This window comes from Homalodisca vitripennis, chromosome 6 (genome assembly GCF_021130785.1).
Source record: "Homalodisca vitripennis isolate AUS2020 chromosome 6, UT_GWSS_2.1, whole genome shotgun sequence".
Lineage (NCBI taxonomy): Eukaryota > Metazoa > Arthropoda > Insecta > Hemiptera > Cicadellidae > Homalodisca > Homalodisca vitripennis.
This window is the reverse complement of record NC_060212.1, coordinates 15,537,808-15,560,492: the sequence shown is the minus strand read 5'-3', so window position 1 is coordinate 15,560,492 and position 22,685 is coordinate 15,537,808. Positions and strand designations below refer to the sequence as shown.

The 22,685-nt window shown below is 35.9% G+C and overlaps 1 protein-coding gene across 4 annotated transcripts in view; it reads right to left on the bottom strand.

The window, feature by feature from the left end:
- LOC124364139 (neither inactivation nor afterpotential protein C) overlaps positions 1–22,685 on the bottom strand; it is a 61,564-nt gene that overhangs the window by 37,622 nt on the left and 1,257 nt on the right. For 2 of the 4 annotated variants that reach the window (XM_046819369.1, XM_046819372.1), the window contains exons 1-12: positions 11,491–11,613; positions 9,177–9,328; positions 6,670–6,842; positions 6,257–6,361; positions 5,869–5,978; positions 5,083–5,222; positions 4,316–4,463; positions 3,649–3,739; positions 2,998–3,093; positions 1,907–2,092; positions 564–752; positions 255–451 (exon numbers count right to left, since the gene is read on the bottom strand). In XM_046819369.1, the coding sequence (XP_046675325.1) occupies positions 255–451; positions 564–752; positions 1,907–2,092; positions 2,998–3,093; positions 3,649–3,739; positions 4,316–4,463; positions 5,083–5,222; positions 5,869–5,978; positions 6,257–6,361; positions 6,670–6,842; positions 9,177–9,328; positions 11,491–11,588 (1,685 nt within the window). In that variant the 5' untranslated portion in view covers positions 11,589–11,613. Of the gene's footprint in view, positions 1–254; positions 452–563; positions 753–1,906; positions 2,093–2,997; positions 3,094–3,648; positions 3,740–4,315; positions 4,464–5,082; positions 5,223–5,868; positions 5,979–6,256; positions 6,362–6,669; positions 6,843–8,819; positions 8,891–9,176; positions 9,329–11,490; positions 11,614–22,685 lie in introns of those variants that run through there. The other 2 variants (XM_046819370.1, XM_046819371.1) reach the window with 2 other exon arrangements.

Here is a 22,685-nt window from a genome sequence, read left to right as displayed (position 1 = left end):
GAGTTCGGAAGTTAACAGTATTCTGTGTTATTGGGGTCATAAAAGAGAGCGCCTCGTACTGTCCGCAAGTAATGAACAAACAAAACAATTTTTTTCATTCCTTTTCTTTAGTTTCCCTGTCTACCCCTCGCGTCACCTGTCTATTGGAGGGTGTTACACTATTCTAATGTTATAATTCTCCAATTTCATGAGTCTTGTCATAATTTCAAACCTCTAGTTGGAAATGTCTAAAGCCTATGTTAAAATGTACTCACTGGTGACCAGTGACTCGCCACTTCTCCAGTTGGTAGACCCAGAAGATCCCGCCCGATAGTTTCCCAGTAGAGCTGTACGTGACCTGGAGCTGCATGATGTGACGGGTCGAGTCGGCATTGACCGGAGTCGCTGCGTTACCAATCGCGTGAATCACGTTTAGGGCTTTCATCACTTTGTCGCCCACTTTATTTGGGCTCTGAAAAAGAGCATTACAATTATCTGGATGAAGGAAGATCCACTGAGAATCTACTGTTGGGATTCTCCATGAAAGAACTTTTCAGATTTTCCACAAAGTGCTCTGGACTTACCAAACCGAGATAGTTAAAATGGTTCAGGAGATGTTTCAAATTTGTGGTCTTTCCGGAGAGGGTCTCCCCCGAGAGTATGATGTGCTGTGGTTCCTCGTGGTGGAAGCAGTCTTGGTAAGCGCTGTCGGCCACGCTGAAGATGTGAGGAGCATTGTCTGAACGGCTCTTGCAGAAGTATTTCGTCTGGGTCTGCAAGGGAAATCGTTCGTTAAATACAAGAAATAAATTTGATCAATATAATTTTAAGGCGTATAATATCTAGTCCATTGCATTGGGCACGGAAAATTTAAGGTAGCTGAGGATTTTTTGTGCACTCGTATTTTAAAGTTATAAGAAGATCATAAGGTACCCACGAGCAAACTGGAACATTTTTTGATCAAAAGTTAAAAATGGTAAAAGTAATACTGCTCTTTATTTATAACAAATGGATACTCTGTTACATTTATTGGCCACTTCTTTAGACTTGTAAATGTTGGTACGGTATTAAATGGTGAGTGTAATAAAAACACAAAGCACTTATAAGATATTATTTTCTTGTTTACATAGGATAAAAAGTCTAAAGACCTCTCACTGTAGGTAAATATTTAATGGCTGAGATGTTATATCCATCATTGAAGAAGGTGAGGCCAGCTTTGTGAGCCTCTACCAGCCAAAGCAGGCAGGTTAGGGTCGTCTACCGTGTAGACTTGCAAAAAACCTCAACACTACGGGAATTCCACTAATTCCAACAATTTCCCAAAGCAGTAATTATACCTATCCATCAATTTTGAAATTTTCGTGCAGTTACTAGACATGCGTATGGTTGTTCAGATGTGATTGTTTACACCCGGTTTTGCCCAAACCAGTGTAGGTTCTACCAAAAGCTATAAACCAGCTAAAATCGAATCGTTTGGGCAATTAAGATTTGGTCCTGAAAGGACTTTCCGCGATTTTGGAAGTGACATGAAAATAAAGATGGGTAAGGTTGGAGGTTTGGGTTGTTTCCTGTCGAGAACCACGAGGTTGGGATAGTGGACACTACACCTCAGTCATACCACCTTGGAAGAGGGTAGACCGGCTCTGTACCAACTCTCCAGTCAAAGCGGGCAGGGTAGTATGCCCTTACCCCAAGGTTAGCAAGAGCTCCATTAACTCCGACAGTCATCCTCCATAGCGGACGAAACCTGTCGAACTACTAGTGCACCCCAATACCTCGTCATTTACGGTTATTAATGTGTCACTCCTGGACATCTATAGGGTTGCCAGACTTAAATGACACATCGGTTTTGCTATACCCAGTGTAGATTGAAACCAACCAGAGTGACCCTCCTGGGGTTTGGAGAATAACTGAGTATTTAGTATACCTCAAGATTATAGATGTCTTGCTCAGCGTTGGGGTTGAGGAACAGAAGGACATCCCCCACAAATGTGTAGTTATGGTTGTGTTTGTTTCGCTCCTGAAGTTCGCACAAGACCGTGTCCTCTGTGATGTCCTCGAGAGCTGCCAAGTCCTCCGTGTGCATCTCTTCCGGTGCTGGGTGTGCCCTAGTCTGAAAAAAACGATGAATTAGTTAAAATGGTTTCAATATTACTTTTTTCTAGCTCTAGTAATAAAAATGTACACTCTGAGATTCAATGAAATAAATTGCTCTTGCACATAAAACTATTTGTCTGTATTCATTCTTCCCATCACCAAATAGGTAAGCCTATCACTGTTTTACGTAATTATGTACTGTGAAAAGAGTTACGTGTGGACCTTAATTAAACTATCGGACAATTCCAAATTAAACTTGATTAGCCTTAATTAAGTTTGGGGCACGAAGTTAGGCTATAACATTTCTCCTGCGGACTCGGCGGGAGTGACGGTTGGTGGTTATTGTGATCGCACTTGGGGTAACTGCATGTAAGCTGAGTGAATGGAGAATGAAAGCTGATAAAGATAGGATGGTTTTATTAGTTGCCTGTTGTGTTGCAGAGATTTTTGTTAGAGTTTAATCAATATGCTGAATTTCAATTTTTATCCATGATGTAATTAATTAGTAAACGTAATTTTAGTTCTACATGCAAGTTGCATTAATGTAATAGGAATGATAATATTTTATTTGTGTTTAGAGGTTAAGTGGAAGAGAGAATTTTTAAGTACAAACTGCACCTCTATCAATAAAGGACTTTAAATTTAATTAAATTAGAATATTGCTTGGATTTGATAATTTTCTTTAAATCTTGAAAATCTGTTCTAATCACTTGGTATTGACTTGATTATATCAGCACTGTTCGGAGAAAATCTGGTTTTTTAAACATTTGATCTAATTTGTATCAGGACTGGTAAAAGATCTTCAAGTAGGTTTCTAATGAAACTCTAGGCGAGAATTGTTATAAGCCTGAAATTACAGCTTACAAAATACTTACTCATTTGTAAAGTGATATTAAATATGTATAGAAAAATAGTACTTACTGTCATAAATTTTTTCCTCACAATAACTTCTTCAGACCTGGTAGCAACAATATCTGGCGAGATGTACTCCAATAGGCTCTTCAGCTCTTGTGTTAACTGAAAATGAAAGTTTTCCATAAGAAAACATAAAATTGTGTGTTTTTATTTAATTTCATACTTACCAGAAATGTTTAGAAAAGTTTTACAGTTATAGGGACACTTTCCACCGTTATAATATGTTAAAAGGTTGATACGACGTTTCGAATATATATATATATATGCGCTCTTCGTCAGGTGTTCGAAAATATATCTGTGCTCTTCGTCAGGTGTCAAGTACTAATAAAGGATAATAAGAATACCAATTAAAAGACAAGTTCACGCGTAAGAACGTGAGTTTCTCTATGTCAAAATGCATTTGAAAAGGGAACGCGTTTTCAAAACTTGGCTTTCCAGATTTTTTTTTGTATAATGATGAAGTATGTGTAACTCTTTCTATACGTTTTTGTTTACTTAGTTTTTTTCTAGTAAGGCACAAACACACACACACACACACACACACACACACACACACACACACACACACACACACACACACACACACACACACACACACACACACACATATATATATATATATATATATATATATATATTATACTTTACATAACTCACGTGGAAATCGTTCTCTGGAAGCGAAGTAAGGAAAGGATGTTCCATGATCTCGACCATAAAAGGTCTGTTGTCGGGGTTCTTTTCCAGGCACCTGAAAAAAGTATTTGAACATTTAGCCAAAAGCATTTTGGTCAAAATTCAGTTGTCTGTGCAATAGCTCTAATATTTTTGTTAACAGTGGCATTTGTGTAAATATTTACCACTTAAACCATGTAAAACATTAAACCACATCCCATAAACAAAGTGGACGATAAAAAAACTCAGCTAAGTGAAAAATGCAAACAACCGATGTAAATAAAAACCTATCATGCTGAAGACAAGAAAAAACTATAGCTTGCACAAGCGTTGGAATATTTGGAGGCTGAACATTTTTGGCTCTGGTTTGGCTCCGGTAAAATATTTTTACTGAAATGAACATGAACTTATTAAAAATGTAGTTTGATCGTGAGAACGCCCTCGCGTCTAGAACACTTTGTGCACAAATTAGTAAGACAGGAAAAGAAGATGTATGCCTAACTAATTCGAGAACATCTAAAACCTATTGAAATATTTAAAAAGAAAGTCAATGAACAATTCACTACGCACGACAGTTGAAAATATTATGCTAAGCATACAATTATAATGTACCGTATTGTACCATTTAACACTCAGTAAAATGCAATCTCACTCAGTAATGAAGTCGTTGTAAGTCTGTGTCCAGTTAGCAGGCCTGTACAGGGAGGGAGGAGGATTTCTGACGATCTGGAAGAGCGCTCGTGTAGGGTGAATCCCCTCAAAAGGAGCTTTCCCGTCTCCAAGCTCAATTGCAGTTATACCTGTAACCAATTTTTTTCTATTTAGGAGTTAACTCTAATATTTTTATTTTATTTTTTTTTTAGATTTAAAGCTCTATACTGGAACAGTGCAAAAACATCATGCCCGAGTCGAGATCCTAACCCGGGTCCCCGAGCGTTTAAAGCGGAGACGCTAGCAACTCAGCTACCAAGGACGGCTGAGAGAATTGTCACTTAGTACTTGATACGATTGGGTAATACACTAGAAGGAAATTATAACGTTTCCTTTGTGTTGTGACAGCTAAACATTTTTTTAGATTTCTCGTTATTTTTTACAACATACCAGAATAATTATAGGTGTCAATGGAAGGAAAATATGTACTGAAACATTTCTGCTACACATTGTTTAATTCATTTACCTAAACGATGTCTTGCAATACTTAATTAATTTTAAAAAATTTGATAAAATTAAAAAATATTTTCATATGGTCCGGATTGTCAAGATTTACAGCATATGTTTCCTGTTGCTAATTACAAAAATCCTCTACATTGTACAACAAGAATTAATCCTAATGATATAACCAGAACAAATCGTTTAAGATTCCTATAGTAACTCAAGGTTAAATATCCTGTACTAACTTGAAATAACAATCATACTTACCAAGGGACCACACATCCGCACGTATGTCGTAAGAGTTTGGGTCTGCCCCTTCTATTCGATCACTTGTTACCACTTCCGGTGCCATCCAAGAAGGGGATCCAATGCATGACTTCCTCTTGTCCATTGTACTTTTCAGCTCTCTGCAACCAACAGGTGCGTTCTAAATGTTTACATTTTTAATTTGTGATAAATTTGTTTTTGAGAAGTATATCTTACAAAGTGCTAACAAGAACGTACCCAGCAAATGATTTGGGGGAGGGGTCCAGACAATTGATATTTTCTCGTAGTGGACAGAGAGTAAGACCCCATTTTGTTCCTTAAAAAGTTCTTGTCCCGTTTCTGTGTTGGGAACGATTTTTCAGCAGTACATGCCAGTAATACTGAATTATTTCAATAATAATAATAATTTATTACGAAAAAAGTAATACTTTGGTAGAGGGAATTGTTTATTTCAACCTAGTTTGTAATTATGTATTAGGTTAGTTTTTACCTGAAGAAGAGATCAGATTGCAGATCTCGAAACGTAGTGTTACTGATTTTTGGTTTCACTGAACGATAGCAAATGTCCGGAAAAATCCTGTTTCCTTCACGAAGAAAGTATTTGAAAAAATTTACAATTTGCGGGGTCCTCACCCCTTGGACCCCTCGCTGGCTACGTCCTTGAGTGCTAACTATTCGTAACTTTCCAATCGGTAATTTTATTTTGGTGCATTTTTCACTTTTGAACATTCATAGGTGACATAACATTTGGGTTTTAAAATTAGATACAATCAAAGGTAATCTTACCTAGACAAACCAAAATCGACCAATTTCACTTCTCCCAATTTAGTCAAAAGTATGTTGCTTCCTCGGATGTCCCGGTGCATGACGTGGTTCTCGTGCAGGTGAACTAGGGCCTGAAACATCACAACTGTTACCGAGATTTTAACTAAAATTTCATGAGAATTTGAGCTTGATGAGGAATCCAATAATCTCGTTATTCATGGGAAATGAAAGGGGATTGCTCAAAGTTGGAAACATTGAGTTAGGCAACTATGAACCAGAAGTTTTAGAAGTAGTTAAATGGGTTCTTTAGCCATTGTGAACTCCTCGTATTCTACATTTTCTTAAAATTTTTACAAAATTACGTCTAGAATATTAAGACCCTTTAAGGGCTTAAGGGTCAAAGTTCTACCTTGACTGTCTCATGAAGAATGAATGCGATGTGTTCCTCTGTCATCTTCTTGTTACGTTTGAGCAGACCTCTCACCAGGTCAACGACTGGTCCTCCTTCACAAAGCTGCATGGAAGAGAAAAGGATTAGTAAAAATTGCATTGGCCAATAGTGCAGAAAGATAAGATTTCTCTCTAGTAAGTGAAAAAGTAAGAGATTACTACTTGTATTTGAGCTTCAATTTTTTTCAAAGAACCTTCGAAACGGACCTATACTTTATTTAATGTGGTAACCTCGAATTAAAAACCATTTAAACTTTAATTTAAAAATGTATTCGGATGTTTAACAGATTTTGCATTGTAGTTAAAAACTACATATGTATAAGGCATTTTAAGAAATAAAACTAATCATGAATTTTTAAAATGACATTTTACCTGCATAACAAACCAAAGCTGATCTCCATTCCTGGTTCTCTTTAAGTACACCCCGTAAAAGTCTGGAAGGTTTGGATGACTGGAAAGGTCCCTAAGGATTCTGTACTCCTCCTGTATGTCATCCATGTTATCCTTAGTGATCTTCTGGACCTTGATAGCAACTTTCTTTCCACCTGAAATTATCCAAAAAAACACTTATTTGTTGGACACCAGAACTAGAACTGACAATTAGGGAGACAGATGGACATCAAATGTTATCGTCAAATCTAGTAAAAATGCATTCATGTCTCAGACACAGATTCAGAGACTCTAGAAAGCATAGAGGCATTAAAAATTGTCAAAGTATGTATTTATCATTAACAATATCATACTATTATTACTTACACATGCCATGCGAAGAACGAAACGTGATTTGTTTAACTCTCCCAGTTCATATCTGTCTCCAGGGTCATTGAGGGTGCTTACATTCAGAAGGTGTACTAACCTGCTTCATTGTCTGTGGCACTGTAGACCTCTCCACATACCCCGGATCCCAACAACTCCCCCAGTTCGTATCTACCTCCATGGTTATTGAGGGTGCTTACATTCAGAAGGTGTACTAACCTACTTCATTGTCTGTGGCACTGTAGACCTCTCCACATACCCCGGATCCCAACAACTCCCCCAGTTCGTATCTACCTCCATGGTTATTGAGGGTGCTTACATTCAGAAGGTGTACTAACCTACTTCATTGTCTGTGGCACTGTAGACCTCTCCACATACCCCGGATCCCAACAACTCCCCCAGTTCGTATCTACCTCCATGGTTATTGAGGGTGCTTACATTCAGAAGGTGTACTAACCTGCTTCATTGTCTGTGACACTGTAGACCTCTCCACATACCCCGGATCCCAACAACTCCCCCAGTTCATATCTACCTCCATGGTTATTGAGGGTGCTTACATTCAGAAGGTGTACTAACCTGCTTCATTGTCTGTGACACTGTAGACCTCTCCACATACCCCGGATCCCAACAACTCCCCCAGTTCATATCTACCTCCATGGTTATTGAGGGTGCTTACATTCAGAAGGTGTACTAACCTACTTCATTGTCTGTGGCACTGTAGACCTCTCCACATACCTCGGATCCCAACAACTCCCCCAGTTCGTATCTACGTCCATGGTTATTGAAGGGTGCTTACATTCAGAAGGTGTACTAACCTACTTCATTGTCTGTGGCACTGTAGACCTCTCCACATACCCCGGATCCCAACAACTCCCCCAGTTCATATCTACCTCCATGGTTATTGAGGGTGCTTACATTCAGGAGATGTACTAACCTGCTTCATTGTCTGTGGCACTGTAGACCTCTCCACATACCCCGGATCCCAACAACTCCCTCAGTTCATATCTGTCTCCAGGATCATTGAGGGTGATCACATTCAGGAGGTGTACTAACCTGCTTCATTGTCTGTGGCACTGTAGACCTCTCCACATACCCCGGATCCCAACAACTCCCCCAGTTCATATCTACCTCCATGGTTATTGAGGGTGCTTACATTCAGGAGATGTACTTACTTGCTTCATTGTCTGTGGCACTGTAGACCTCTCCACATACCCCGGATCCCAACAACTCCCCCAGTTCATATCTACCACCATGGTATTGAGGGTGCTTACATTCAGGAGATGAACTAACCTACTTCATTGTCTGTGGCACTGTAGACCTCTCCACATACCCCGGATCCCAACAACTCCCCCAGTTCATATCTACCTCCATGGTTATTGAGGGTGCTTACATTCAAGAGATGTACTAACCTGCTGCATTGTCTGTTGCACTGTAGACCTCTCCACATACCCCGGATCCCAACAACTCCCCCAGTTCATATCTACCTCCATGGTTATTGAGGGTGCTTACATTCAGGAGATGTACTAACCTACTTCATTGTCTGTGGCACTGTAGACCTCTCCACATACCCCGGATCCCAGCAACTCCCCCAGTTCATATCTACCTTCATGGTTATTGAGGGTGGTCACATTTAGGAGGTGTACTAACCTGCTTCATTGTCTGTGGCACTGTAGACCTCTCCACATACCCCGGATCCCAACAACTCCCCCAGTTCATATCTACCTCCATGGTTATTGAGGGTGCTTACATTCAGGAGATGCACTAACCTGCTTCATTGTCTGTGGCACTGTAGACCTCTCCACATACCCCGGATCCCAACAACTCCCCCAGTTCATATCTGTCTCCAGCGTCATTGAGGGTGCTTACATTCAGGAGATGCACTAACCTGCTTCATTGTCTGTGGCACTGTAGACCTCTCCACATACCCCGGATCCCAACAACTCCCCCAGTTCATATCTACCTCCATGGTTATTGAGGGTGCTTACATTCAGGAGATACACTAACCTGCTTCATTGTCTGTGGCACTGTAGACCTATCCACATACCCCGGATCCCAACAACTCCCCCAGTTCATATCTACCTCCATGGTTATTGAGGGTGCTTACATTCAGGAGATGTACTAACCTGCTTCATTGTCTGTGGCACTGTAGACCTCTCCACATACCCCGGATCCCAACAACTCCCCCAGTTCATATCTGTCTCCAGGATCATTGAGTGAGTCAAGATTCAGTTTGGCGGGGCTCAGCCCACTCTGCGGCATCGTCACTTCTCTGAAACTGATCATGATCATTTCATATGTTTTTATGTCATTATAACGAACTACAGTGTATTAGTAACCATCCTTGTTACGAATCACAGTGTAGTAAAAACATTCATAACGAACCACAGTGTAGTAATAAATATCCTTGTAATGAACCACAGTGTTTTAATTACTATTTTGGTATCAAACTACATTGTAGTACAACAGGCAAAGATATTTTCAGAATTATCTTTAGTCTCTTATAGTAATAACTATCCTCGTAAGGAACCACAGAGTAGTATCACAGACTAAAATTATTTTATAGAAATATTTTTAGTTTGTTGTAGAAGTAACTATCCTTGTAACGAACTCCAGTGTAGTAGTAACTATCCTTGTAATGAACCACAGTGGTTTAATTCCTATTTTAGTAACCACACTGTAGTAAAACAGACAAAAGATATTTTATAGAACTATATTTAGTCTGTTGTAGTAATAACTATCCTTGTAACGACCCATAGAGTAGTACCACAGACTAAAATTATTTTATAGAAATATCTGTAGTTTGTTGTAGTAATAATTATCCTTGTAACGAACTCCAGTGTACTAGTAACTATCCTTGCATAGAGCCACAGTTTCGTATTAACAATCCTTGTAAAGAATTACAGTTTAGTATTAACAATCCTTGTAATGAATCACGGTGTAGTAAAAACTATAGTAACGAACCACAGTGTAATAATAACTATCCTTGTAACGAACCACAGTGTTTTAATTACTATTTCAGTAACCACATTGAAGTACAACAGATTAAAGATATTTTACAGAACTATCTTTAGTCTGTTGTAATAACTATGCTTGTAACGAACCACAGAGTAGTAGCAGAGACTAAAATTATTTTATAGAATTATCTGTAGTTTGTTGTAGTAGTAACTATCCTTGTAACGAACCGCAGTGTAGTAGTAACCTCCTTGTATAGAACCACAGTTGCGTATTAACAATCTTTGTAACGAATCACAGTGTAGTAATAACTATCCTTGTAACGAACCACAGTGTTTTAATTACTATTTTGTTTACAAACCACATTGTAGTACAACAGACTAAAGATATTTTCAGAACTATCTTTAGTTTGTTGTAGTAATAACTATGCTTGTAACGAACCACAGTTTCGTATTACTATAATTGTATCGAAACGCAGTGTAGTAAAAGCAATCGTAACGAACCACAGTGTAGTAGCATAAACTAAAAAATATTTTATATAGTATAAAATATTTCTATATTATTTAATTCTATAAAATATGTTTAGTCTGTTTTTGTAGTAACAATCCTAGTAACGAACTACAGTGTAGTAATAACCATCCTTGTAACGCAATAACACTGTCGTAATTACTAGCCTAGGAACAAATAATTCCACTATAATCAGAATCCTTGGGACGAACTGCACATTAGTAAACACAGAACGAGAAGCGAACTACACTAAAGAGGCAACAGTCTTGGACTGGCCCTCTGTGCAGTAACCACAATTCGAAAAAAACAAACAACTAGGTAACCGTAGAGTAGAGAAACAACGATACGAACAGCACAATAGTGATCTCAAACCCGTAATGAAAATCACTGTTAGTAGGGATCACAATCCTTCAATGTGCTATCACTTTAAATACTAAAACTCGTAAAACGAATGCCGCAATAGTGAACACATTGCGGTTGAAACGGACAGGCGAAACACTATACAAAATCTATGACTACATTAACACAACACCTTTCGTATACTCCTTTTCCAAAGTAAGAAACTGTAGAAATAATGTCCAGAATAAAATTAAATTTCGTAGTCTTCATTAATTTACTGTTTGTACGTTTTAAATTGTTTTTATTCATATATTTATTGTATATAGCAAATTAGAAAATAGCGATTCCAACAGCACTGGTTATCACTGTTATTTTATGGCCAAATATGTGACGTCATCTACAAAAATGATAATATTCATGTTATCGGATTTCTGTGATTGTGTCCTAACACTCACACCACTAGTACCAGAACGTCGCATTCATACTACACAAATAAATGAGGGTTTATGAGGGTTGTAATATTAAAGGCGAGGGATAATAATCGTTAATTTTTACAGAATTGTGACACCGCTAGAATCACAAAGCACAACCAAAGTAATGAACCGTTATAATTAAATAAAATACACCTGCACCACACACCTTAGCTTGGACACAAGTACAATTTTAGGCTTGAACTGGAACTGGGATGATTGACGGTGTTTGATGATTTTGTTGATGTTCACTACTATCACTGCCATACCATTTTGATCATTGCGATGTGGGAAGCCCCGGAGACAATCTTGTTAGTCGTGTTGCTGACTGCAGGTCTAACCAGATTTGTACTCGAAGACCCAGCTGCGCCGCGCACCACATCGCTCTAGTGGTTACATACCCTATTTCGTTACCAATGTTGTAAACATTTCTTATCATATTTGTAAGCACTTCTTTAGATCAATATGGCATTTAAATAGATTTTTTAGAGGAAAGCTGTATAAAAACGATTTGCAAATTTTTTGAACTCACCGGGATTCGAACCCGTGACCTCTAGGCTAGAAAGCTGCAGTGTTACCTCTTAGTCACGGTGAAGATCGAATATGACTGCTTGTTTCATTGCATTCGAGTCTCTATGCACCAAAAGAAAGTTTGTTATCGTTTAATATTGGTATATATATATATATATATATATATATATATATATATATATATATATATAACTTTATGTATATCCTAATAATATTTTATATACTTTTTATTATTTTATATATTATATTTTACATATATACTATTTTATATTATATATACTTACTAATATATATATATATATATATATATATATATATATATATATATATATATATATATATATATATATATATATATATATATATATATTATATCGCGTGTGTTCTGCTACTGCTATAAGAGGAAGACTAACATCGCTTGTTTTCTGCTGCTGGTATAAGAGGAAGACTATACCATCGTTTGTGTTCTGCTACTGCTATAAGAGGAAGACTAACATCGCTTGTTTTCTGCTGCTGGTATAAGAGGAAGACTATACCATCGCTTGTGTTCTGCTACTGCTATAAGAGGAAGACTAACCATCGCTTGTTTTCTGCTGCTGGTATAAGAGGAAGACTATACCATCGCTTGTGTTCTGCTACTGCTATAAGAGGAAGACTAACATCGCTTGTTTTCTGCTGCTGGTATAAGAGGAAGACTATACCATCGCTTGTGTTCTGCTACTGCTATAAGAGGAAGAGTGTGCTAACATCGCTTGTTTTCTGCTACTGGTATGAGAGGAAGACTGTACCATCGCTTGTGTTCTGCTACTGGTATAAGAGGAAGACTGTACCGTCGCTTGTGTTCTGCTACTGATATAAGAGGAAGACTGTACCATCGCTTTGCCTTTCCTATAACTACGGTAAAATTTTCAAAGGAGCCAACCCGCTTTGGTTACCATAAGGCAACCATAAATGCAAACATTCACAGCTTTGTTCATTAAGGTTGGTTTTCTAAAATATAAACTTAAACATATGTTTATGCGTCTTTGGTGAAATTCAGTTAAAAGTGTCAACACCTATGTACTGTCAGTAAACTATTGATTATGTTTCGTAAATATTATAAATATATTCCCGGATTCTTAAATATTCTGGGAAACATCACCTACTTTTCTCTGCATCAAAATCTTCCTTAACGTTGTTGTTTTATTTTTTATTTATAAGATATACTTTTTTAATTTATTTAATTTTTTTTTTAAAGGAGAAGCCGATCTCCTTTTTGCCTTATTCTGCCCGTCCTCATGGGCCACTGGCCTGTGCGAGGATCTTATCAAACAGAATAAGGGGGAGAGTCGATACAGTACAAGGTCGATGGTACTGATAAAAAGTGCAACGGTCACCGACAGGATTCGAACCTGCGCTATCTCTAACTCAGACTCAAAGTCAAGCGTCTTAGACCACTCGGCCATCGGCACTCCCACTTGTATCGTATAAATAAAAATTAACCGTTAAATGTGTTGTTGGCAAGTGCTGTAATCTCGAGAATATCTGGACCAATTCAGTTAATTCTTATTGTGAAATATTCTTTAAAATTCGAGAAAGAGTCTATGAAGAGCATTTATATGAAGACTGGAAAAGTTTTCCGAAATGTTTTATAATTTGTGAAAATGTTAATATTGATGATTAACAATCCAAATTTAACTGACATCAAACACCACTTACAGCTGAATTTCATCAAAGAGGTTAAAACCTTGAATTACATGTATTTTGAATTAAAATTTTTTCAATTAATTATTGAATATAAAACAGTGAATCTAGTATTTAGAATTAAAATTTTAAGTTCATCTGCAAATACTTTACACAGACATAGACTATACAACCTATACTCTGTGTAATAGAAACATCTTCAGTATAATGTAATGTTTTATTTGCGGCATGAGCTCATAGAGTTTGCTTGGTTATTGCTAACGAACACATTTGGAATACCTATCATTGTAATTTTACGAATAAAACCCGAATTTGTAGGAATATATATCTGTACTGTTTTCTTATCAGTTAGATTTCTTTCCGTACGCGATTATGTTTAAGAGATATTAAAACATATATTATTATTCTCAGCTTTATAAGTTAAGTATAAAAATTTATAAAGTGTAATAGTCCTGTGAATATTTAATTTGTATATACAAATTTTAAAATTATACATCATTAAATTGCTGCTTAAAAAATAAGTATCTGTTTTAAATTATTTTTATTTGCAACTTTAAACATCACGAAATTGTGATTGCAAATTTTCATGGCATTACAGTTACTTTGTATAAGTTTGGTATAGCCGATGGAAGGATTGAAAGAATAACAGGATTTCGGCCTTCTGCCATCGTTATTAGTTATAGTATAACAAAAAAACAAAAAAAAAAACACACACACACACACACATTAAGGTCTAGTACCAAAATATAGGGCCGGAGGCGGCTACGTTTTTTTCTTCTCCCTCCCAACCATCCCCAACCAGTCTCATTGCACGCCTTCAGATGACACGCCGCGATACCACAGTAAATGCCAATAATGACTTTCTTGTTAGTGTCCCACTTTCGCATGTGTAAGGTGTGTTGTGTGTTTGTGCTCTTGTCTTTTCGCACTCGTCATTTGTGCTCATTTTGTCCTCTCAGGACTCCAAGAGGTTTTGGATATGTAATTCCTTTTCTTTTTTTCTTTCTTTTTTAGTGGCAGTCCATTACCGCATGTAGTACTAATTGTTTTCTGATATAACGAGGAGTGTAGATTTCAATCCTCAAAACGTATTGTTATACATTTTGTAACATATAACGATGGTAAATATCCAAAATCTTATTATCTTTTCATTGCAGTTACAATGAAGGATTAAAAACGTAATTTTCTCCCAATATAAAAATTCCCTTTTCTATGTTATGTGTCAGCTTTAAGGTATGTGGGCTGCTTTATTTGCTTTATTATTTCTAAGATAAAACTTTTTGTGACCTCTCTGGAAATCGAACCCGTGGACGCCTGGTTAAAGAGACATCGCTTTATTTGTTAGAGAATGGACAAGTCCTCCCTATCGGTATAGTGTATACCTTTTTGTTACTTTATTATCATTCCGCTGTTCGCTTAAAACAAATAACCAATTCAATACAAAATTAATTTACGGGTTTACTCTTCTTCATAAATAATTTGAATCAATAGTGATTAAATAAAAAAAAATAATAATTTACGGGTTTACTCTTCTTCATAAATAATTTGAATCGTTCGTAAAATATCAGTGATACGTTTGTTAAATCTGTACCTAATTTACATAAATGCAAAAGTTGATTACTCTGACAAGATTAGTTTCTATTACTAACATATTATTAATTTTAACATATTGCACAATAACCGTCTAGTTAGTTAATACGAACAGTTAATAGCACACTGACCAAAGAATTGAAAGTCTCTCTACTAATGTACGATTACAATGTGTTGTTTTGGTCATATAACTTCATACAAGGTTGCCCTTGACAGCTTTTCAAAGCTTCTTGTCCTTAAAGGGTTTATTGCCGACAAAATGTTATATTAAAATCTCAATTTCAGTATACCTTAAGCTGTTCAATCGCTTTCAGTTGATTCATTATTCCCAAATTGCACAGTGGAGAAGAATGTTTTGATTACCCAGCGAGAAATTATAAACGTTTAAAGTAGTCATTACAGCCGATTTTAAAACTTAAAAAAAAGCAGCTGAAGATAAGGATATGAATATTTTATGATATGAATCAAAGTTTAAGATAATGAGACTATTTCGAGGAATTATGACTTACAAAATTACAGTCTTTCATGTACACACTACAGTTTCGTGCCCTCTTCACCATACTTCGTGTGCCTGATTACGAGATGGCTCAGGGAATACTTAAAATATCTATGATTCATCATGGAATACAAAAATTTACTCAAGTAACAAAGTAACAATCCAAAAGCCAATAACACGAGCTTCAATTCAGGTCATTTTTAAAATCTAAGCATTTAGGTAAGAAGACAGCGCCACTTTTCTTTGACTAGGTTGACATGAAATCTGGGATAGTTGGGCTCATAGGAACACACGTAGAGACCGTATATTATACTTCAAGGTAGCGAAACTGTGCTTGGTTTTAAAGTTACACATTCTTAACATAATTCATCTTTTTGATAAAATGGTGACATTTCCCACATTTTAATATTTGGCGAAAATTCCTCAAGTTTTATGTTTCATGCTATCCAATTTACAGTTTTGGAAACCAAAAACCTCGGAAGTCCGAATGGAACTATCGTGTAGAATGTCGAAATAAATCAGTGATACATGAGTTCGATGTCGTCCATTCGTGGGAATGCAAATAGCTAAAGCTTGGCACTGCTAACTTGTCAGCAACGTAGTTTTGTTCTGGGAAAAATAAATCAAATAACTAAGCCATACGTTTAGAATAAATAAAACATTTAGCGTTGACCTCAAATCGTACACGATATCGTGTAACATTTCATACCATAACGCATACAGCACTTAGGAAAAACATAATTAGTCCATTTCCTTACCAAAATTCAGGAAATGTTGTAATAAAATGTACTGTTATGTTTAAATAAACATTTCTGTACACCTCACAGAATAATAATAATTAAAAATTCTTGCAAATTGAATTTATTGTATCAAATTAACCGTCAGAGTACTTAAATAAGCCAAAGTTATAGTCATTAAAAATTCATGATAAGTCATGTTTTCAGTGCAAATAAAATCGTGTAATCTTGAAAACGTTTGAGTGTCAAGCTTAATGTATTTTCTAATAAAATAAATCTTGTACGGAAGAGAATCTTAAATAAAATTCCATAACTTTATTTCGTATAAAAACATAATTGCGGACAATCGTATTCAGGTAAGTCTTCGGTATTTGAAATATTTCAAGAATTTTGACCCCTTAAACTCCCTCGCTGGCTACGTCCTTGCACTGATGTGAAACCTAATTTAATGAAAATAATTGTTAATGTATCTTGTGGCAAGGTATCTCGAGATATATTTCATCTGTAGGCTTGAAATTTTGTACGAAACTTCATTTCTTCTTAGACTTCCAAGCTTCATGGACTAGTAAGGACAGTAAGAATTTGGTTTAGAATAGGATCGTTAATGCACCAATTGTTGAGCGTTAGCGAATATTTATATAATCACAATGATGTGAAAGGGCAGTCTTACAGAATGACGAATTGTGTATCCTAGTACTCATGCGATAAGTACAATGATGGCAATGTTTACTGGATAAGACCCCATCCTCGATGCAATCATTAACATCATGGAGGCCCGCAAGGGTATCTATCTCTTAAAACCTTTGACGTGTCTTGGGTATGAAATAATTTCTCAAATCAACCAAATTTATTAAAAGTATTTGAGCAGTACCTCTAAAGGAACATATCCGTTCATGTTGCATCATCCTTGAAGAGGGTCATCGTTTTGAATTATACAACATTACTCAGGAATCCTATTCCTGAAATTCGTCATGATCAATAGGATGATCACGTCACCATATCAATCACATTTTGATCGTCCACTCAAAAGCTCATAACCTGCAGCGTGCATCATGGGTATCTGGGGATGAAGCCCTTAATAAACATCCCCCAGTTCATCAACAAGAAACCCTTAAATGGAAATTTAGGTCATTCTAAGACTGTCTTATGACGAATGTCTCTGACATGATTATACATCCTTGCCTGTGTCCTTAAATATTACTGAAACCTTACATATATCTTCCAATGGACACATCCCATTTAATTTCATCACATCACTCTTTATCTGTCCCAAGTCTTATAACCGCCATGTGACGTCATTACATAGCATGGACAGTATAACATACAATATACAAATCCGAAAATTGCCATTTTGAAATCATATTTACGCCATTATTTAATCTAATTGACTTTTGTTTCACACTGAATAAGACAAAAACAAGTGTCATTATCTAGATGCATGCAATGTTTATTTTAAATTATTAAATTATTTAAGATGTTGTTGTTTGTTATTTATGTTTGTTTGTTCCTGATTATTTATCTTTTCTTGCATGTTGCTAGTTATATATTGTTATTTTCGCATATGGTTATTTGTCAAACTTTTTTATCACTTAGTTGTTATTTAGTTCTTATCATACACTACACATTTATTACTGTTGCTCGTTTTTATATTTAACTATTTATTATTGTCTTTGTTTTTTACCTTTTTTTGATTATTTGTTAACTTACTTATATTTATTACTTATTCGCTGTTTTGTTGATTATTTATTTTGAACACTGTTTGTTATTTAATTATATACAGGGTGACCATTAAGTCTTAGGACGACTTTATAACTTTTAAAACGACATGAGATATCGCAACCAAATTTTGTATACCGTTACTGGGAATTGTAAGCTACTTTTTTGTGTACATGGTGGTCGGATTTCACCTTTGGGAGACGGCCCGTTGGGGGTTATAAGAGAAAATCTTTAATGACAGCCTATGTTGAGTTGTACATCATTTTAAAGGTCTGGTGAAACTGAAAACAATGCCGCAAAACCGGACTTCAAAAGGTTGATCCAGTAGGAAGAAATCGCTGTTCAAAGATCAAAATGTTCAATACCATATTTTACACTAGAAAATAACTAATACTGTAGCTGTTAGAAGTTAAGAGGAATACTTACTGAAAGTCTTTCAAAGTAGGTGTTCAAAATGTTCACCATCGGTTCGTCTGGAAATGTGCTAACCGGTTATGAAAGCCGGCTACTGCATTTTGTATGTATTCTCGTGGAATAGCTTGAGCTTCATGTGATATCCTATTTCTGAGTTCTTTCAGATCTGTAGGCTGAGTTCGATACACTTTGTCCTTGATGTAGCCCCATAGGCGGTGCTCCGTCTTGTTGGAAAAAACATGTTTGGAAGTCAGCGCCCAGAGTAGCTAGCTTGTAAAGCAGGAACAATCTCATTTTGGAGAGTATCATGATACTTGTTGGCATTTAAATTTCCATCGATGAAAAATGGTTCTATAATTGAATTACGTACGATACCTGCCCATACGTTTTAATTTTGGGGGATGTTGTGTGTGACACTCACTCATCCAGTGTGGGTTAACATTATCCCAATACCGGCAGTTATGCCTTTTAACATGGCCATTCAACATAAAAAGTTGACTCAATACAATACCGTCTAAAAGTATTGGGTTTTGGTCAATTTTATTCATCATAATTTCACTGAATTCCATCCGGCGATCAAAATCATCTTCGCTTAGTTCCTGCAAACACGGTATGCTTTGAAACCAGACTTCTTTAATAATTTGCGAACTGACTCACGACCTATTCATGAGATTGTGCTGCTGATCTAATGATTTCGTTTGGATTTTCAATGAAAGACTGAAGAATGTCTAATGAGCCGTCTTCGTCTGTCACAGTAGTACTTGGTCGTCCAGATCTGGCTCGATCCTTAACACTACCAGTGTTTAAAAAGCGAGCAACTGTGTACTGTGCTGTGGATTTAGAAATAGGAAGCTCTATCAGGAAAACGTAGCATTGAATAAATGTGTTACTTCTGCAAACGGTCTTACATTATCACCCCAGTCGCGTATCATTAAGAGTGTAATTCTTTCACGCTCACTAAGCAACATCTCTTAAAACTTATAACTTACAGTAACAGGATATGGCTAAAAAAAAGTACTGTAGCTTAAGTGGAACTGATAAGTGAACTGATAGACAGATAACAGCCATTATGGGGAAGTCCAGTGAATGGGAAACCTTGACCTAGTGGCACTGCTTTCACTTTTCATTGTACTTTCTTAATGCAGCAGGTTTTTCTGATTAGACGTAGCACATTGTCAGACGGCCGAAAGGAAACATTTTTGAACATCTACTTTTAAATGAGTTCACTAAGTATTCCCCTTATCTTCTAACAGCTAAAGTATTAGTTATTTCTTATGTAATAATGGGATTAAACATTTTTAAAACTTTGAACAGCGATTTCTTCCGACTGGATCAACCTTTTGAAGTCCGGTTTGCTGCATTGCTTTTAGTTCAACTAGACCTTTAAAATGATGTACAACTCAACATAGGCTGTCATTAAAGATTTCCTTATAACCCCCGACGGGCGCCGTCCCCCAAAGGTTAAATACGACCACCATGTACACAGAAAAGTAGCTTATAATTTCCAGTAACAGTATACAAAATTTTGGTTATGATATCTCTTGTCGTTTAAAAGTTATAAAGTCGTCCTAAGACTTAATGGTCACACTGTATGTAAATATTATTAGTGTTATTAATCGCGTATAGTCTTTTTAACATATTTATGTGTACTACTGGTGTAATTCCGTTGGAAGAATAAATAAATAAATACGGTTTTCCAAAATGTACGATTCCTTTAATTTGTACATTCCTCGAAATTAGTTCCACTAACTCTATAGTTCTCCCGGTGTATTGGTTATCTATGTTCTGTGACGTTCAGAGATAAAAAAAACATCATATATTGCTGTAAATATCAAAGTGCATTAATAATTTGTATAGTTTAGTTTTACTAATTTATAGTCCTCATTTACGTCTACCTATGTTTGTAACATATCAATTTTTTAAACCCTAATGAAAATTATCTTTTCAATAGTCTATTTTGGAGAACCATTCTCTGTGACAGCATTAGTCCTCTACGGTGTAAGCTAATTTATTTGACGGAAAATGACATTACTCCTGCTATAATAGCTGACCCACAAGACGCGGTATTATTGTTTAATTCGGGTATATTTTGTAGTAAATGGAAATTACAGTTAAATTTGAAGATTATTTAGGCAAATCTTTGATAATAGGCAATTTTATAGATATTTCAAGTTTAGTATTTTAAGTTAGATGAAATTTCAGTTTCAAGCGCTGTTCGAACTACCATTTTTGTGTCAATCTAAAATGTACAAAACTTGTGTATTTATTTCACACAGGAAGTTTGTTGCGGAAGTCAATTTTTCTATAATACACTCTTTAAATGAACGTAACACCTACGTAGTAATTTCCATTAAATATCAAATTGAGACTCCAAAATTCCGAAAAACACGTTGTTGAAGACGATTACGCTTGAGGGATAGGTTTTATTGAATGAAGTGTGCTATACAGGGTGTCCCGTAACTCTCTGGACAAAGGTATATCACGTTATTGCTCAGGTCAAGACAAACATATTTCATCATATGGACATGGGTCTCCGATGCTTAGTAGTTTCCCATCTGTCTGTCTGTATGTGTTTTTATAAAAATGATTTAATTTCTTAAAAACTAATTAATTAAATTATACCAAATTTGACTCAAATGTTTACGATAACAAGGCCAGTTACTGAAAAAAATATTATTAAATTATCATTAGTATTTTCAAAATGGCGGCCATTGAAACTTTTAAACTTTGAATATTATAAGAGCCTGCAATTTTTCTCAAGAATTACAAGAATAACAGTTTTTATAGGATTTTATGACAAATATAATGACACAAAAATTATTTAAATCTAGTAAAAATTAGCTGATTTAGAGCAGATTTACTGTGACAAGACATGGCCCACATTGAGAGCTGCCGTTTATTCAGTGTTTGTATTGTTGGATATTCACTGAGAACCTCAATGTGGACCATGTCTTGTCACAGTAAATCTGCTCTAAATCAGCTAATTTTTGCTAGATTTAAATAATTTTTGTGTCATTATATTTGTCATAAAATCCTATAAAAACTGTTATTCTTGTAATTCTTGAGAAAAATTGCATGTTCCTAAGATATTCAAAGAATACAAGTTTTAACGCCACGATTTTGAAAATACTAAAGATAATTTCATTATACTTTGTCCACTAACTGACCTTATTATCTTAAACGTTTGAGCAAAATTGGGTATTATTTAATTTATTAGTTTTAAATATATTAATTGTTTTATAAAAAACACATACAGACAGACAGATGAGAAACTAAGCATCGGAGACCCATGTTCATTAGGTGAAATATGTTTGTCTTGACCTGAGCAATAACGTGGTATACCTTTGTCCAGAGAGTTATGGGACACTCTGTATAGTAGCAGAAATTATTGGTAGGTATTATTGTTTAATACGCCAATTAATGATGACAATCAATGGAGTAGTCAGGTTAGGTCTTATTTCTATTTCATGCGGTGCCGTAACCACAAGAATTTCAGTTTGTACTGCACTGGTAGACAGCTGTATTCCAGACTCCTCATCGCATCCCTAAATTACTCAAGGGTATCCTGAACATACTTATAATGCATAATGCTTCCATGTTATTTATCCGGAGGTCAGGTATGACACTAAAAACCCGAACCCATTATAAACTAATCTCAGACTTTCCAATGACAAAAGAATTTGTTTTATACAAAGATGTCAATATCAGATTATTGTAGATTACAGTCGAGAACTAACAATAATAAAATGGTGCAAACAAATCTCCTTACAAACTCTTTTCAAAAGTCATAAGTTAAATATTTTAATACGAAATCGTCCCATTAAAATTGTCTACACAGTAGAACTTATGCAAAATTTGTACATAACTCCGCCGAAAATTACCTCTAGGGACCTAAACCACCTCCAGTTTCGAAATTTTGTAACTTGTGGAAACAGGTTTTTCAAGCCCAATTTTGGTACGCAATTTCGTCTTTTTACGACGCCCGTTTTAAATTTGAAAAAACCACAACTCTATTATTAATGGCCAGGGAGAAAAAGTGGCCTTGTGCAAATGTAGATGGAATCCTGTATTTCTAAAATAACCCATATTTTAACTGTCACAAAGTCTATCTACTTCTTCCAGGACTGTTATAAGTATCTTTCGGTCGGGATTTACTTTGTATTTATGTACTTAGTTTGGTACTGCTGATCACTAGTA